The following is a 17,484-nucleotide window of genomic DNA, read 5'->3' as shown; positions in this document are numbered from 1 at the left end:
GATAACGGTCAATGTTCATAAAAGATATGTTTTGTAAATTAAAAGTTTACAGTAATTTGTAACACTAAATATACTCAAAATCGCATATAAATAACATATAAAAAGCTTTGGAATGTACATTGCATTTTCGCATATGAAATATTAATTCTGTTTCACATATAAAAATACTAATATCATTTTTAAAGCATATATTCCCCTTCATTGTTTCTGGAATAAAAGTTATCTAGAATTTCAAATGCATACATATTTAAATTATACATGTTCTGTTATAATCACACATTATTATAAGTACAATTTTTGTACATAAAGGTACATCTTCTATTTTTTTTTTTTTTTTTTTTTTTTTTTTTTATGTCGCTTAGGTATAATGTAAAATCTTCCCATTTATCAAGTGCACTATCTATTTTCCATGGATACTTTATCTTCCCACTCTTGACCAGGTCTAATAAATTCTAAATCGCTAGCATCATCGGAACTCGACGTATTATCATCATCAAAATATGGTTTTGTAACTTCATTTTGTTGCATATGATCTGAAAATGCACAAGTTAATAATAAAAAATATTGTATGGACTATATAAATCTAATATTTTTCAACTTGAATAGTATTTACCAGTTAACGGTCTTCTAAATATTTCAATTTCCTTTTCATCGTCATCAAAGAAACTAGTACCATCCTTAAGTAAACCATATGTATATGCTTTTCGACTATTTTTTAGTGGTTGTTCGAAAGACTGACAATTTGCACAAATGAAAACACTGCAAGCAATTACACCCAAACATATGGTACCTGTGAAAGTATAATTTATAATTAACCTCCAAAAGATTTAACAACTTGTACAAAAAATATGGTGATATCTTACTTATAAGGATAATAAAAACTATTCTAGGCATTCCCAAAAACTTGTCATTGTATCTTAGTTTAAATATTAAATTTGCAATATCATGTATATCTGTTGTGGCAAAAACTTTAGTCTGCTGAACATATCCAGGAGCTTTAGCAGTTATAACATGACTACCAGATTGAAGTAAAAGCCAATAAACTCCATTTTTACCACTGTTAACTTGGTGCATCGATTTGTTACATGACAAAATAGCATTTTCTATTGGTTCGTTATTTTGATTAAGAACAAATCCTTTTATTCCTTCGTTTAGCTTTTCTACTATTGCTAATAAACTAGCTTTATTATCCTCCCATACATTTCTCGAATCATCTGTGTTACAGCAAGTAACATATGCATCTATCATTAATGTACTTGTATTTAAATAAAGATAATCCATTAAAGAATGTTCTCTCTTTCCACTGATACCATTTCCAGCATAAACGAAGCCATTCGTGTTTATATTCAGATTATGATCACAATATGAATTTTTAGAAGTCATATGAACATTGTTTTTTACATATGTTAATGCCAGATCTTCTAATATATCATCTTCGTCAGTTTTATATACCTTTTCAGATGTTTTGCCATATTTTCCCGCAAAAGGTATTTCAATATGTTGCGAACCAATATTTAAATTTATTGCTAACATTGTATTAACTTTTGTAAACCAATTAATTATAGTGCTTGCTTCACTAGTTAATGCATTATTAATGGGAAATTGTAAATCATCCACAATGGATGAAGAACAAGATTGATTACCGTTCGATGTTTGAGATAAATCAGGAATAATATATATCGTATATTTATCTACGTAATTTGTAATTCTAATATCTTTTTTATAATGTTCTAATAAATATGTTGCAAAATGTAGTAAAACTTTGGCAGTTACGGGTACACCGTTTGAAACACCAGCCACAAAAGCAATAGATGGTCGGCCTATTCGTTTATAATTATTCTCAGCTCCAATTTCTAAACACATTATTCTAGTCCCCTTCTTCGATTTACCTATTGTATGTAAAATTGATAACTGTGAATGTTTATCATTCAAATCGGTTAATACTTGATTCACAACATTTGGTTCTGGGTCTGCATTGTACGCTTGCTGTTCCATTCCATCTATATGACGTTTGATCATTTTAATATTGAGATCTATTATGTTTTCATCTTTCACATAAACTTTTATCGACTGCTCCACATAACCATCAGCGGATATTATTAATATATATTCACCAGGAAGAAGAATAGCTTTAAAATAGGCCATGTTCTTCGAAACATGATAACTTTTCATTCCAATCTTAATAACAGCTTCTCTCAAAGGAATGTTATCGACATCTGTTACTACTATACGAATGCCAGTTGTTAAACTTTGGATAAGTTTCATCAGTGGCAGTAAATTTTCTCGCCAAATAATTGGAATAGATTCTGCAGGTGGATATTTACAACAAGACAGATTTATGTTTATCTGAAAGAGAATAGGTTAGTATAAAAATATGGAATAATGTATATTATAATTATAAATCTTGATTAAGTATATTACTCACTACGGGTATGTTGTACTCATTTTGAATGTAATCTTGTACTTCTTTAACTTCGTTACTAAGAAAATTACATGTTCCTTTATGCAACGAATGTTCATAATTTCCAGCAAGACGTTTATATACGTTTAAATTATTGTCCGAGTAACTAGAGGGAAAATGTGAAGTATATAAAACGAGAAATATGTATATATCTTAAAACATATTTCGAGAAGTAAGTTTTCATTACCTAACTTTAAGCGCTCCACTTCCCAACATAATAATTACATCGTACCTCTCGTTAGCTAACATTTCTTTGAACGCTTTAGTAATTAAATTTGTTTTATCAGAATTAATGCCGTCTTTTTGTAATAGTTTTTTACCTATTTCATCACTCACAATAGGATTACAATCTTTAGTATTTATTATATTATCAAACCCTGGGTCTACACCAGGAACAAAATGTAAAACAGTATTATTCAATATCCTCTGTATAGGGGGATCTCCAAGCTGATTTCCCATAAGAATATGGGTTGCTAATCGTAATAAAATTTCTCTACCCACAGGTTGCGAGGCAAATAATCCTCCAATTAAACCAATATGAAATTTATTTTCTTCTGGTGCTCCCATCTATAAGATATCATTGAATTTTTAATATTCGACATAAACCTAATATCTTAAATTTCCTGAAAAGAGTACTCACATTATGCGTTATCTTTAAAGAATGAATGGCCATACTGACTAACGAATCCCCAGCTTGAAATTCTGCAATATTTGGTTGGTGATTTTCTAATTGACTAAATCTAGCACTTAACTCTAGATTTTTTAAATAAACATTCTGTAGATTTGCTCTTAATCGAAAATCATATGCAGATGACCTGTAATTATAATTTATATCCTTATTTATCTGTATCATACTTTATAAAGAATGGAACACATAAATCGCCAATTTAACTATCAAACTAATCGTACCAGTGTTGTGGATCATCTCGCATTAGTGTGAAATCCAACGTTGTTTCTCCTTCACCGATATTATCACCACCTGGCACAATTACATTTTGCACCTGGGATTCATATCCTACGGCGCTAACCGTAACGTCGTATTTTCCTGGGACTAGAAGGCGCCAATAATCTCCACCTTCAGCTGTATAGATATCATGTTCAATTCCATCCACAGATATTTTAGCTCGAGGCACGGGGGTACCAATAGACGAACGTACTACGCCGTGTATACCTTTGCGAGACTATACATAATAAACAATATTAATTGTTATAACACGTTAGTTAGACTTATTATTACATATACTAATATATTATATTAACGCAAGAATAAGTACCATTTCAATAAGACGTAAAAGTGGTTCCCTATTTTCCAACCAATATTTTGGTAATTCAGTTGCATTCGGAAATTTTGTACATCCTATTTCCACCGTGATTTCAAAATCGTTGCTGTGGACATAATTATAATCTTGCATGCCGCCATTAACAGGGTACCACGCAGCCCCGTTAGTTATTCCGTTTGGAAAGCGTTCCTCGAGTACACTTTGCATGTTTAGTCGTGTATTTGAAATTGGAGGGCATGGTTCTCCAAGATGCATACGAGGGTGAGCATTCGAGTATGCTAATGCTAATGCTCTAAAAACTTTATCATCTGGACTTTTATTTGGAGCAATAGATGCAGTTTGTGGTCCGTTATCATATGGATAATTTGCTACTAATGCTCCTCCATGGAAATTAGCAGACAATACAAATGGAATTTTTGCAATCCAATCCATCACTGCTTTTGTTTCAGGTTCTTGCTGTCTATTGTACTGAAATATAGAGAATGCAAATGATGTATGAAGGCAAATTTGTTTAATGTATTAAAGATTAAAATAATTAATAAATTCAAATTCGTACATTATTTGTTTCATATTGATCAGGAAAATTTCTATTGAGATCAACACCCTTGGCATTCGCTCTCCCCCGTTCTCCATATACGTCTCCTTCTATAGAAAGTTCATAGCCATCAGGATTCATACTTGGTAATACATGCAATCTGACATTCTTAAGTATGTTTGTCACTCTGTCGTTACTTTCATAATTTTCACAGAGATATCTTAATAACAATAATAACATTTCTCTGCCAACCACTTCGTTTCCATGCATATTTCCTATATATTTTACTTCCGGTTTATTTTGACTATGTACTCCAGGATTTTCTGTTATTTCCATTACATACAATTGTCGTCCTTTAACAGACTCTCCTATACTATATAGTCTTGTAATATTTGGATACTTTGCATTCAGTTCCTTCAGATATGTTTCCATAGCTATGTAATTATGATGTTTGAATGTTGCATTGTGAAAAAATCCATATTCATCTATAGGTCTTATAATTTCTATAACTTGATCTAAATTAAATTTTCCTATATGGAAACAAACATTGTTACAAAGAAGGAAAATAAATAATATTAATATTAAAATTAACACTAACATGCTGTATAATATAATTATTAGTGTAGAAATAAAAGTACATTTACTATAGGTACAAATACACTTGAAAGAAAGATAGAAATAAATTATAAAAACCACGGAATTAAAATTATAAAACATTAATTACAACACAAGGTACAGAGAAAATAAAAACTTCACAAATAAAAAAGACAACAAAATATATCATTAAAAATTGTGCTACTTGATGGGTACAAACGTATAGGTGAGGAAGGCTGGAAAATATTTAAGTAAACCAACTCGCTGTTTGAGGCAAATATAATATTTATTTTAAATTCCAAATATTATACATTTAGTTCAAATATGTAATACTATACATCAAATTACAAATATAAACGTAAGCATCACTCTGTTTTACATCATTCTGACACTGTTAATAAAATTACACAATAGCTGTTTGTATAACATGTATAACATTGTACTAAAAATGTTTGGAAATTTCATACATTTCTCCATTATTATTAATATAGAAATTTATTTAATTAAATTGTATAAAAACATATTCAATAAAAATGCTACAAAATCCGTATAAAAAAAAAGATGTCCTTTTTTCTTTTAATGTAAAAGATATAGGTTATAAATCAGAGAGCATTCAAATAAAAAATAAATCACAGTTTACAATTTGTTGTATAACTTACAAATTGGTATGATTAAAACCCTAATATCCATGTTATACAAAGTATCTAAACCCAATATTAAAAAATACTGTAAATTCAACGTATTACATGAGATGTGATATATGAATACTTAATAAATTTCATGTCGGAAATTTGTATTCGTCATATTTGATTTAAAACATATAATAAATGATTTTTTCAATTAAATTGCAATAAATGTAAAAGCAAAAAACAAATACTACAGAAAAAGCTGGAAAATTCGTGTCATTTATAATTTAATTCTGTGGTTTAAATACTTTGTTTATAAATCAGATTACAAATTTCGATATAGTTTTTCTCCATACCTTGTGTGTATTTTTCTATGCTTGTTTGTGCTAATAAAAATAGACACTGTGGTAAAATGAATGGGCATGACAGGTAGTATCAAATATTCTGGTGTTACTATATTATCGTATCAGTGCTGTAAAATGAAAATAATAATATATGATAGACTAAACACAAAAGATTAATTTGCAAAAGTAATGATAAATTTAAATATAAATGCTTAAAAAAAAAAGAATAATGAAACTCAATTTAATAAAAAATTGTTTTAAATTAAATAACGAAAGAATTGATATTTTGTATGAATTTGATTAAACATTGTTAGTAATTCATATCATAGTAAAGGAGAATTAATTTGTAAAGCGACGGGTATCGCTTGAGAAGTGGTGGCATACGAGGAAAATCTATGACTTGATTACCTTGGTCTTCAAAGGAATCCTGTTTTAAAGTAAAATTGACAATGGTTGGTTTGCCAGGTTCTACTGTAACATTTATTGGTTCACTTGGTTGATATCTAGAATTAAGAAAGAAATATATATATATATAAAAAATGTTTTATTCGATTACTGTCTCTGTAATAATATAATGTTGAATACATTTATTTTGATATTATATTCATTACCAAAGCAGACTCACCCCCATGCTTCTGCACGAATAAAGTAAGTTCCAGGCAATAACAAACGCCAGTATTCTCCACGGGGCGTGGTTGAAATATTATGATCTATACCATCAACAACAATAGAAGCTGCTTCTACTGGTTGACCGTCTATGTCTCTTACAACTCCTAGAAGTATAATCATCAAGTAATTAATGATATTTGTCTCTTAGATGGCAACGCGATTATTGTTGTAAATCCTGCAAATGTGGTCAGGGATTAATAAATATTTAATAACCTTTCACTCCAATGTGTGCTTGCTCAAGATATTTTATAAGAGATTCCTTATTTAATATCCAATGCTCTGACATTGTTGAAGCATTTGGATATTTACAACAGCTAAGTTCAAATGTTATCTCAAATGCATTAGAGCGAGCATAATTAAAATCTTGCATTCCTCCGACAACTTCATACCTACAATGCATATACTTAGATATATAATATTCTTTTCATCAATGATGATTCTTATAAGTTACAGATCAAAGTATTTGTGCTCACCAATATGCTCCATTTGTAACACCATCACGGAAAATGTCTAAAGGACAAGCATTGCCTGCATGCATTTGTGGATGATTATCTGCATATGTGTGAGCTAAATATTTGAACAGTTCATCATCTGGACTTTTACTTTCAATGCAGCAACTTCTTGTAATTCTAAGGAAAAATATTTATATTTACAACTGTTATATAAATTTATAATAAGATTAAGTACATCAGAATTTCATCAAGCTATTACCCAGAATCATATGGATAACTTGCTACAACAGCACCTCCATGAAGATTTCCTGATAATACAAATGGTTCTGTAGTGATCCATGTCATCATAGATATAGTTTCATTTTGACGTCCATCTAATATACTACTGCCCTTTTGTAGTTGATTGGTCCTTTTGTCAAACTGATCAGGAAAATCTCTATTTAAATCAATATGATTTGCATTTTCACGTCCTGAAAAATCTTTTTTTGACTCGCATTTTCCTTCCTAACAAGCAAAATATCAAATCATTACATATAAATATATAAATAAAAAGTATAAAAGAACAAACTGAAAGTATTACTTCTGATTTTTCAAAACCATCTGGATTCATAGATGGCATAAGGAAGATATCGGTATTGTTCACTAACTTTGTAACTCTTTCATCTTTTCCATAATTGCGTAGGAGATATTGGCCAAGATAAATTAATAATTCTCTGCCTACAGCTTCATCACCATGCATATTGGCAACATATTTCACCATTGGTTCACCTAGCTTTCGCTCTCTAACATTTTCTGAGATTTCAAGAACCAACAAATCTCTGCCTTCCACAGATTTTCCTATAGAGAACACTCTTGCCAAATTAGGATACTTTTCGGCCAACAAATTGAACAACTGTTTGAGTTCCTCATAATGTGTGTAATGTGGAGTAATAAAATCATCCTCCAACTTTTCCTCAGTATTTAGAGCAAAACCATAAATAATCCCAATGAAGGAGCAAACAACCAGCACAATATTATACATAATAACTGTCCGCACCATATTTAAAAATGTATTTGTGCACTAGCGTGATAAAATGTTCAACTTCAACAGAACATTCTGCACTATCCAATATATGTATACACAATGATATACAACGTCAATATAGCATACTGATGACGTCCGCAAGTATCTATATACGAAGTTGGATAGAGTAGGGAGAGATATTACAATAAACGATGATAAACCATCATGTCAAGTCACCTCTTTCGCCGCATCCAACCGCATCGTTCCATACGGGCAAACAAAGAATTGTTTTGTTTTCTTTCTTTGAAAACAATACTCAATGTATTATAAATTATTGTTCATTTATTGAAAAATTTGTGAAATAGTTTAAAACAGATTTTCCACTATCCAATATATTGTAAATGATTATGATACAACAGAAACTGTTTGAAATAAACATTATTCTCATATTACTTATTGAATCTATATTTAATTAGGGCACAGAGCCCTGGTAATACGATACTGTCAGAAAGATACTGGTGACGCCATCGATGGTAAAATGGCAAAGTTTGTAGTGAAAATATTTTCTACTTTTACCGCTAGATAACGCCATTGCTATCTTTTAATAAATTATTTTTATTTGTAATCAATGCATAACAAAAACAATTCCTTGCTTTATAACACTACAATGTATAGATTAATTGATCCTTTTTATGCATAGTTATTTCATTCTGCTATAATTTTCAACCTTTTACTTGGTGGCGCCATCTGCCGGTTACAGCGAGAACTATTTTCACTACAAGCTTGGGCACTGTGCCATCGATGGCGCTACTAACTAAACGGTCGATAATAATATTTTTAATTAAATAAAGCTGCCTAGAAATGATAAATTTGATTTATTAACTAGTCTATTGTAGTGTTATAAAGCAGGGAATAGTATTAATCATTAAGCATTAAAATAATAATTTATTTAAATGTATCAGTAGTGCCATCTAGCGGAAACTGTGAAAACTATTTTCACTACAAACTTGGGCGTTCTGCCATCGACGACGCCACTAGTACTTTTGTTTTTGTTTATTTTTTTAAGCGAATAACTTCACTACTATGTGTTTCCTATTTTCCAATTTTTCTCTTTTTCTTTTAATATCTTTTATTTTTCCATTGCTTTTCTTATGCCATATAGGCTTTTCGATACTTGTATTTGTAGCCGGCCTCAACCCAACCATAAAATGTTGGGGCGGACGGCCGGGATTCGAACTTGGGCTCTCAGCGTGTGGTAGTGGTGGTAGTCGGCTACGTTACTCATTGTTCCACTGTCCGCCCCAAACTCACTAGTATTATACTAAACCCCCTTCACTGAGCGGCTTAGTGAGCGATAACTTTTCTCGATGAAGCCTTTGTAATTCAGATGCATGCTTGTTTACTAATGTTTCATGTTCTTTAGCATAAAATTGTATTTTATATTTTAATTTCAATACGCATTGAAATCATCGATTTCTGTTTAAAAAACATATAAATATGCTTAGTAAGAAAGAGGAAAAACAGTAAGTTAAATTATATATCAAATATAATTAACTGTACACAAAATTCACTATTTATGTAAAGTAAAGAATCGAAACAATTTCAGGTATGGTTTAATTTTACCTAAAAAGCAACAACCTATAACACCAAAAGCCAGCAATATATTTGCAGATGACGATTCAGATGAAGAAGATGCTACCCATGTCATTAAAAAAGTTCTTAAGGCAGAGGAAGCAAAAAATAAAATTAAAAAACAAACCAGGTTAAATATGCAAAAGGCTTTAAAGGAGGACCCAACAATATACCAATACGATGAAGTGTATGATGACATGGAGCGAACAAAAAGCCTGTTAAAAGAAGCTAAGGATGAAAAGAAGAAACCAAAATATATTCAAAATCTCCTGGTGGCTGCTGAACGAAGAAAAAGAGAACAAGAACACAGAATAGAAAGGATGGTACAAAAAGAGCGGGAAGCTGAAGGAGCAATGTATGCAGACAAAGAAAGTTTTGTCACTTCTGCTTATAGAGCAAAATTAGAAGAATTTAAACAACTGGAAGAAGAAGAATCTAGAATGGATCGACTAGAATCTATTGCAGATGTTAGGAAACAACAGGATATGTCAGGATTCTATAGACATTTATATGAACAGACTGTCAAAAATCCAGAAGAATCAGAAAACACAGATAATACACATGAAGGTAAAACCACCGAACTAGAAAGTGTGAATAAAAATACAAATACAATTGCATCAAATATAGAGCAAATTTCAACTAAAAATACAAAAAAGAGTAGACAATATAGACAGAGAATAATGGAAGAAGACAGTGATACAGATAGTGAAATTCCACAGAGGGTAGAAAGTAAAACAAAAGTTTCTATACCTGAAATACATAAAAACGTTGAAATGGAAGATGTAGTAGAATCTAATAGTAAAAAATCAAAGGAAGAAGTTGCAGGTTCTGAGCCTAGTGAAACACTAAACACAATTGCAATAGAAGATACTTCAAATAGGCAAAATGTTCAAGATGTCCCAGAAAATTGTGAAAATGATAGTAAAGTAAATGGACCTAAAATTACTGCAAAAGCAAAGATAGAGGCAGAAAAAAAAGAAAGATCTAAAATTTGGGAAAAAAGAACAGTTGGTCCTGTATTTGAAGCAGCATTACAACGATATTATGCAAGAAAGTCTTTGAGATTATCCACTACATAGTTGATTTAAAATAGGATTTAATTAATTTTATTATTCCTTTATAATTGTATTTAAAGTGTAGGGTATACATATTTTTATTACAATATTTGCACTGTATAAATTAAAAAATATGTAAAAGATTTAGTATTAATATATTAATGAATTGTATTAGTACAATCCATTCTGTACAAATGTGTATAATCAATGTAAGTGAACTGTTGTAAAGTAATTGTATAAATTTGAAATTACAATAAATATAATGTAATGTTAGATTGTTACTATAGTACACATGATTGCTTTCTATAACATTAGTATCTGTATGCTGATAAAATTTTGTATAAATATAAATACTTTTTATCAGTCTTTGAGCTATTTTAAGTACTGTAGAAATATTTTGATTACTTAATGGAAATCGTACTTTGAAAATGCTTGTAGGATTTTTTATAAAATATAGTATTACTATTTTTGTGACTTATACGAATAAATAAAAGTATACTATTTTTACATTGCTTACTCTCTAAACGATATTAAAATTAAACAATATAAATGTTCGTTTTATACAAATTTTTATTTTACCTAGACGAAATTAACTGTGGCTTCATATGTCCGGTATCACCATAAGTTAATAATGTTACTTTGCCACTAGGATAAACAGATATCCATGTAATACTTGCATGATTTAAACATAGACGCATCCAACCTTCGGGTGGAAATTGCAATGCTCTGAAAGCAATACAAGTTTGAGACATTACATTTACCCATTAATATACTAATAATATGTAAAAAATGTAATTTACCTGCATACAAAATATCTAATAACATTTGCATGACAAACAATAATGGTGTAAGAATCTTTTTCTTGGCTGGGATCGGCACGATGAAAATATTTTCTAAATGCAGCTTCTATCCTGGGTCCATCTTCGTAAAACTAAAATATATTAATGATACATAATATTATTTTATGTACACAAAATACCAAATTTTTTAAATACATAAAACATTTTATATAATATACTGACATGTATTTCTGACTTCCAATGACCAATTGGTGGTTCAGGTGGTATGGGTGCACCTTCAGTAAGGATCGAATCATCTTTTACAGCTACATTTCTAATACTTCCTTCTATAATTTTAGAAGTTTCTTGAGCTCGAGTCATTGTGGATCTTACAATCTGAGTATATGGAAAACCTAACTCTTGTAATCTTTTTCCTGTTGCCTCAGCCTGTCTTCTACCTTTATATCGTTATAAAAATTGTATCATTGCAAAATTCCTTTGTAAAATATTAATTAGATAAAACGTTATCGCAGTTCTTCTAGTATAAAAGAAATTGTATTTATAAGAAACACTAACCGAGATCTGTAAGTGTTCTATCAGAATCTGTTTTGCCCTCAATATTATATTGTCCATGACGAATTAAAAGTATATGACGAATGGCTTTAGCTTTTTTTGTTGATATTTCATTATTGTATACATTTTCATCTGATTCGCTTTTTATTTTCATCGGCTTCACTAAACTTTTTGGATCTCTTCTATAAACATAAGTATATACAAAACACATAAAAAATTAATGAATATGTTTTTCAAATGTATTGTAAAAGCAGCGAAAGTTTTTATCAATGATAATGATAAAGAGTATAACCTATCCCAATTATGATCCCACTTAACCGAGGGGGTTACGTTTGTTGTCCAGGAATTGTGCACCTGTAGAAATTCTTTGTTACTGTTGCCATACATATTCCAATAAAATAACGTCGCACCTCCTAACGCACCAAGCCCAGTAGCCCATTTTTTTAAACTTGAAATTATAGGCATTATTACAGCAAGTAAAGTTACCACGGCTGGGCTGAACAAGTAACAGTACTATTCGTACTCGACTACTCAATCATTCAAATACTGCGATTTTTCATATATCAGTGGGTTTAAAACAAGTTCCCTAGTATTTCGTCTTCTTTGTTCTCCTATATTATTTTATTGCAACGATCTCATTGAATGACATTTTAATTTATACTTCGTTATTCAAATATCCGAAAGTTTTTTTTGCATTATGCAAAGTATAACGTGTACACGTTTGTAGTTATTTATTGCGAGTTCAATTTAAAAACGAAGGTGATCAGAATCTTATTGGTCCACTGTATCGAAATATCGTTCTAACCAGGGACGTATTATAGAAACATCTAGACAAACGTTAAAAAAGGCCAACTGCAACTGAACTAACAAAATTATTATTTATATTATATATGTATCAATATATTTATAAGTATTTGTGCTTAGTCTAACAAAAATAACAGACTTGTAAATAGAACCACCTGACTTACATCCTTACATGTGATAAAAGGAAACGGAAGGACGATTGTACATAAATAGATAAGAAATAAGACTAGAGAAAATGTATAAAAAAGTTAACTCGAGTGAAACAGATAACAATATATTTATGCATCGAACATACGACACGCTCCTGGCCGAAAACTCAGCGAACCAATCAACTCTTGTCGCAAGTCACGTGATTTTATATATACAATTTTCAAAATTTTAACTTTTCAAAGCTATGCGACGATCTGAACTGTTATCATTTTTGACCAAACCATCTTAATTTATTGATGACTATTACTTAAAATACATTTATATACCATATACACAATGTTAAATAGAATTCTATTATCTTTAATGAGTTACTTTTAATCATGTATCTAGGACAACGTTTGCAATTCTTATTGATATGAATCCTGTAAAAGATTACCATCTTTATCTTTAAGGCGTATTCTACCATTTGAATACCGTGTTTCTTGAATACCATCAGGATAGATGAGTTTAACAGTACCATCAGGATATTCTCGTCTCTACAATACATGAAATCAGCATTAAAAATACCCATAAAAATACATGCATATGTCTACATATTGTTATTTATTACCTTATGAGCTTTAGTATGTATTTCTCGTTGTCCATTTGGTAACGTAAGAATTTTTTCGCCATTAGTAAAAGTTTGAATTAATGTCCCATTCGGTAACGTCCAGTTTTCTGTACCATCTGATTCTAAAATTCGAACTGAACCATCTGGAAACGATACTTCTACTGTACCACTATGCAATCGTTTCTCTACTTGACCACTGTATAATAATATAAAATATTATTTTACATAGCGAAATACCGGACATTACAGTAAATATATGAACATAAATGTAGGAGCTTACTCGGCAAATTCTAAAATCTCTAAGCCATCCGGCATTGTTGTATGCCACGTACGAGTCGATGCATAGTAATACTTTACTTGTCCATTTTTATTAGTTTCACGAACATCTCCATTGTAATATATCAACTTTGTTAAACCTTGATCAGGAAGGACTTTTTTAACATTTCCATTTGGATACCAATATTCAATACGTCCATCAGGATGTTGAATCTGTCTTACACCTTGTTTATCAATATTAGAACTACTTTGGGAAGATATATTTGTCACATATCCACTTGATAATATTTCATCAGATGATGTTGACTTTTGATTGTGATCTTCATGAGACATTGTAGTAGGAGATACGAAATGTGCATTTTCATTTTGTACAAGTGATTGAATATTGCTATTCGTGTTGGTATCATTAGAAGGTGGAACATCAATGTATATATTTGATTTTTCAGAACCATTATCTATACTATTTATATTTTTTAACTTATTACTTAAACCAGATATAGACTCAGTTACATTTTCTGAAGTACAAGGTTGTTCTTGAACGCCTGTTAAATCAAACGTAGCTTCTTTAATTAGATTTTTATATAAATTACGTTTTTTAGCAACATTTACCATACCTGATTGATATTTCTGTAATTTTTCATTTATGTCGGTTTCATAACAATCATCTATACTTTGAGTATCAATCATACCAGTTGCATTCATCATTGATTTTATCAACTTATGATCACTATCATCTGGTGAATTATTGTTAGTATTGTTACTTTCTTTAAACTCTACATTTAGCTTTTTATTAATCTGATGTATTGCCTTAGTGTTTGAAAAAGTTCCGGGTTTTCCTTTATTTCTAACATTACCTTTCTTCAAATTTTGTAGTCTCTCAATTTCTTGTTTCAACGTTAAATTTTCCATTTTTAATATTCTCACTTGACACTTGTGTCTGGATTGTGCAGCAGTCCATCTTCTTTCTTTTATACATACTTCATCCTTTAATTTTTCTAATTCTTGTCTCAAATTTTGTATCTCTTGTCTCTCTAATTTACTTTGTTGAGCTTTCCCTTGTGCATCCCGCATTCTATTTTCCAATGCAGCTTTTTCACGAATTAGTTTTCTTCTATCTTCTTGTAAACGATCTTCTGCTTGTTTTATACTTTCTTCTAAGGCTTTTTCCTTTTCTGAATATTCCTTATGTAAAGTTTTCTGATCTTCTTGTAATTTTTTTCGTTGAACAGTTAAAGCTGCGTTTTCTTTACGAAATATATTAATCTCTTGTTCAAGCTCCAGTAGACGATTTTTTAAAAGTTCCGATTTGAATATGGTTTCGTTCGTTTCTTGAAAAGTTTTTACAATTTCTTGATCTTCGGTTACAGCTATATTATTACAATTATCTACTTCTCTACTGTTATACTCTTCTATGCATTTCCTTGATGTTTCAATACAATGAAAATTATTAGCATTCGGTGGTGTTACGTTTTTTTCATTGTATTCATCTAAAATACTCTGTTCATCATCGGGTGATTGATCAATAGTGTCTGAAAATTCTGCTTCATTGTTGTGTATCGCTATTGGTGACTGTGGTACCTCCAATGCCATTGGCATTATTTCTGTGTCAGATACTTCCGAAGTTAAAGGATCGCTCCATGCATTTTCATCACAGAAATTTTGTATTGTCAATGACTCGGTTGATATACTAGATGAATCTGTTAATCCAATAGTTTTGTACTCGTTATATTCAGAAAACCTAACATGAAGACTAACGTCTACATCATTCTGAGCATTAGGAACATCGTAACAGTTTTGTTCGTTGTGTGCTGATTGAACTTGATCTTTTAGCAAAGTATTTTCTTTACCATCTAATAAAGGAGTTATACTTTTATGTGTACTATATGCCATTTTATTATTCTTCATTAAAGATGAGTGTAACTCTTTTTGAGTCATAAGTGGTTTTAGATCGCAATAAGAGTTGTTGCTTTTATTAGAAGTTGTACATATGTAAGCATGATTGGACTTTAAAACTGACTGACTTTTTGGACTTTTAATTACTGGACTAGTATGTTGTTGTATATTAACTATACGATTTCCTGTACTAAAACTCCCTTTTTTCTTTTTAAATGGTGTTGACTGTTGTAGAAATGCAACAACTGTACTAGATGTAGAACAGAAGCTAGAATTCTCTGCTTTTTCTTCTAGCAATTCAAATATTCTTACTTCCTCCATTTCTTCTTGTGTTCCTGAATGAGTAGCTGAAGTATTCAATTCAACTTTACTTTTGACTTTGTTAATATAATTTTCCGACTGTTTAATCGAAGCGCTAGACTCAGACTTGCTACGAATTTTCTTTTTTGGTAATGGAACATTCTTTAAACATAATTGTCTTTGTGGTGAATTTGTATAGTGTGTATTTCTCGAAGATCCAGTAGTATTATTATATCTAGGTTTGATTGTAGAATGCTTAGAATTAGATTGCGTACTAGTAGAAAATGATGCACTGCGTGATCTACTTTTTATCCTAGGTAATAGTGACTCTCTATTTAATTTAAATCTGGACAAACCTTCTCCTTTCTTTAAAAATGGTCTTTTTACTTTACATACTGAATTATTATTAGGCCTTTCACAAGATATATTTCCGCAGTCTTTTAATCTTTCTTCAAGTAATGTGTTGAAATCTTTTTTTGGAGAAGGAACTGGTATATCATCAATGCAAATATTCTTAATCGGTGTTTTATTAGATGGTAATGGTGCCACTCCATCTATGATAAATTCCTCTATTCTTTTCCCATGTCTTGGAGAAAGTAATGTTAAACTTGTGTCAGTTTTCACATCAAACATTACCTTACCTATGGATTGTTCATTTGCATAACTATCAATACTAATTACTTCTTCCTGTGATTCTTTCTTAGATAACTGTTGTTGAAAAAATGATTCATTATTATTTATCAATTCTGCATGGTTCTCTCCCTTTTGTGATTCATTATGAACCCTAATTAAATCTTCATCGTCAGTCTCTCCAGTGATTTCAGTTTTATTTGAATTATTTGTATGCTCTACAGTTTCATCCAGATCAAGTTCTTGCAATGATAGTTCAAGTGCTTTATACATAGAGTCTTGCTTTTGAGTTAACAAATCTCTTTGCATCTGTTGCTGTTTCATTAGTCGTTCTTGTTGCTCCAATTGCCATTCTCTTAATTTTTGTAATCGTTCAAAGATGGTTGCTTCTACATTCATTTTTTTTTTTTTTTGTAGTAATACGTTACATGTAACAAACTTTATGTGTATAGTATTAAACTGAATGAAATGTATATATGTACAAAACGATTAAAGAATCTTTATGTTTTTGAAAACTAATCTATGCACATATATGCATGTAGATACAAGTATAAATGTAAAGTATACTGCAACATTAAGAAAATACAGTTTTATAAATACCTTTTTTAACTTATTTTAGTATTTCTTCAACTCATATTAAAATATTCTTTTTCTTTATCAAGTCTTAAAATTCATTTGAAACATTCATGTCTGGAGTCATTGGTTAAAATTGTACAAATCGACTCAATTAAGGTATTCCAATTTTTCCAATTAATACAAGAGACACTTGTTCTTTGTTGTTCTCCAACTAAACCGTTTGACAGTTCAAAAATGACATA

General features: G+C 30.3%; 4 protein-coding genes across 8 annotated transcripts; 1 reads left to right on the top strand and 3 right to left on the bottom strand.

The window, feature by feature from the left end:
• Positions 1-316: 316 nt before the first annotated feature.
• On the bottom strand, positions 317-8,276 carry LOC128885769 (carboxypeptidase D). 3 transcript variants are annotated; one of them, XM_054140024.1, is made up of 15 exons: positions 7,542-8,276; positions 7,221-7,465; positions 6,983-7,138; positions 6,723-6,898; positions 6,466-6,613; positions 6,225-6,343; positions 4,298-4,779; positions 3,736-4,209; positions 3,371-3,642; positions 3,102-3,276; positions 2,649-3,028; positions 2,426-2,567; positions 864-2,346; positions 599-790; positions 317-533 (listed from the first exon to the last, which is right to left on the bottom strand). In XM_054140024.1, exons 1-15 carry the CDS (start codon positions 7,998-8,000, stop codon positions 397-399), a joined length of 5,040 nt encoding a protein of 1,679 aa, XP_053995999.1. In that variant the 5' UTR covers positions 8,001-8,276; the 3' UTR covers positions 317-396. The 3 variants fall into 3 exon arrangements, with proteins under 3 accessions (XP_053995999.1, XP_053995997.1, XP_053995998.1); XM_054140022.1 differs by having other exon boundaries at positions 614-790; positions 4,298-4,806; positions 6,249-6,343; positions 7,542-8,261; XM_054140023.1 differs by lacking the exons at positions 317-533; positions 599-790; positions 864-2,346; ... (4 more) ...; positions 3,736-4,209; positions 4,298-4,779 and adding an exon at positions 5,138-5,968 and having other exon boundaries at positions 6,249-6,343; positions 7,542-8,216.
• A 603-nt stretch (positions 8,277-8,879) lies between these two features.
• Positions 8,880-10,937, top strand: LOC128885711 (nuclear speckle splicing regulatory protein 1). Its single transcript, XM_054139915.1, has 2 exons — positions 8,880-9,487; positions 9,571-10,937. The coding sequence occupies exons 1-2, from the start codon at positions 9,462-9,464 to the stop codon at positions 10,673-10,675; spliced, it is 1,131 nt and encodes a 376-aa protein (XP_053995890.1). The 5' UTR covers positions 8,880-9,461; the 3' UTR covers positions 10,676-10,937.
• A 156-nt stretch (positions 10,938-11,093) lies between these two features.
• LOC128885712 (serine/threonine-protein phosphatase Pgam5, mitochondrial-like) lies at positions 11,094-12,607 on the bottom strand. The gene is made up of 5 exons (XM_054139916.1): positions 12,296-12,607; positions 12,007-12,185; positions 11,674-11,888; positions 11,452-11,582; positions 11,094-11,377 (listed from the first exon to the last, which is right to left on the bottom strand). The coding sequence occupies exons 1-5, from the start codon at positions 12,466-12,468 to the stop codon at positions 11,227-11,229; spliced, it is 849 nt and encodes a 282-aa protein (XP_053995891.1). The 5' UTR covers positions 12,469-12,607; the 3' UTR covers positions 11,094-11,226.
• Positions 12,319-17,458, bottom strand: LOC128885709 (centromere protein J). Of its 3 annotated transcripts, XM_054139911.1 has the most exons (5): positions 14,458-17,458; positions 13,848-14,385; positions 13,568-13,763; positions 12,972-13,493; positions 12,319-12,357 (listed from the first exon to the last, which is right to left on the bottom strand). In XM_054139911.1, exons 1-4 carry the CDS (start codon positions 17,063-17,065, stop codon positions 13,365-13,367), a joined length of 3,471 nt encoding a protein of 1,156 aa, XP_053995886.1. In that variant the 5' UTR covers positions 17,066-17,458; the 3' UTR covers positions 12,319-12,357; positions 12,972-13,364. The 3 variants fall into 3 exon arrangements, with proteins under 3 accessions (XP_053995886.1, XP_053995887.1, XP_053995885.1); XM_054139912.1 differs by lacking the exon at positions 12,319-12,357 and having other exon boundaries at positions 12,991-13,493; positions 13,848-17,055; positions 17,267-17,456; XM_054139910.1 differs by lacking the exon at positions 12,319-12,357 and having other exon boundaries at positions 12,991-13,493; positions 13,848-17,456.
• Positions 17,459-17,484: the final 26 nt, after the last annotated feature.

This window comes from Hylaeus anthracinus, unplaced genomic scaffold (assembly GCF_026225885.1).
Source record: "Hylaeus anthracinus isolate JK02 unplaced genomic scaffold, UHH_iyHylAnth1.0_haploid 11981, whole genome shotgun sequence".
In the NCBI taxonomy this organism is placed as follows: Eukaryota; Metazoa; Arthropoda; class Insecta; order Hymenoptera; family Colletidae; genus Hylaeus; species Hylaeus anthracinus.
The sequence above is the reverse complement of the archived record's forward strand: the minus strand, read 5'-3'. Positions and strand labels throughout refer to the sequence as shown.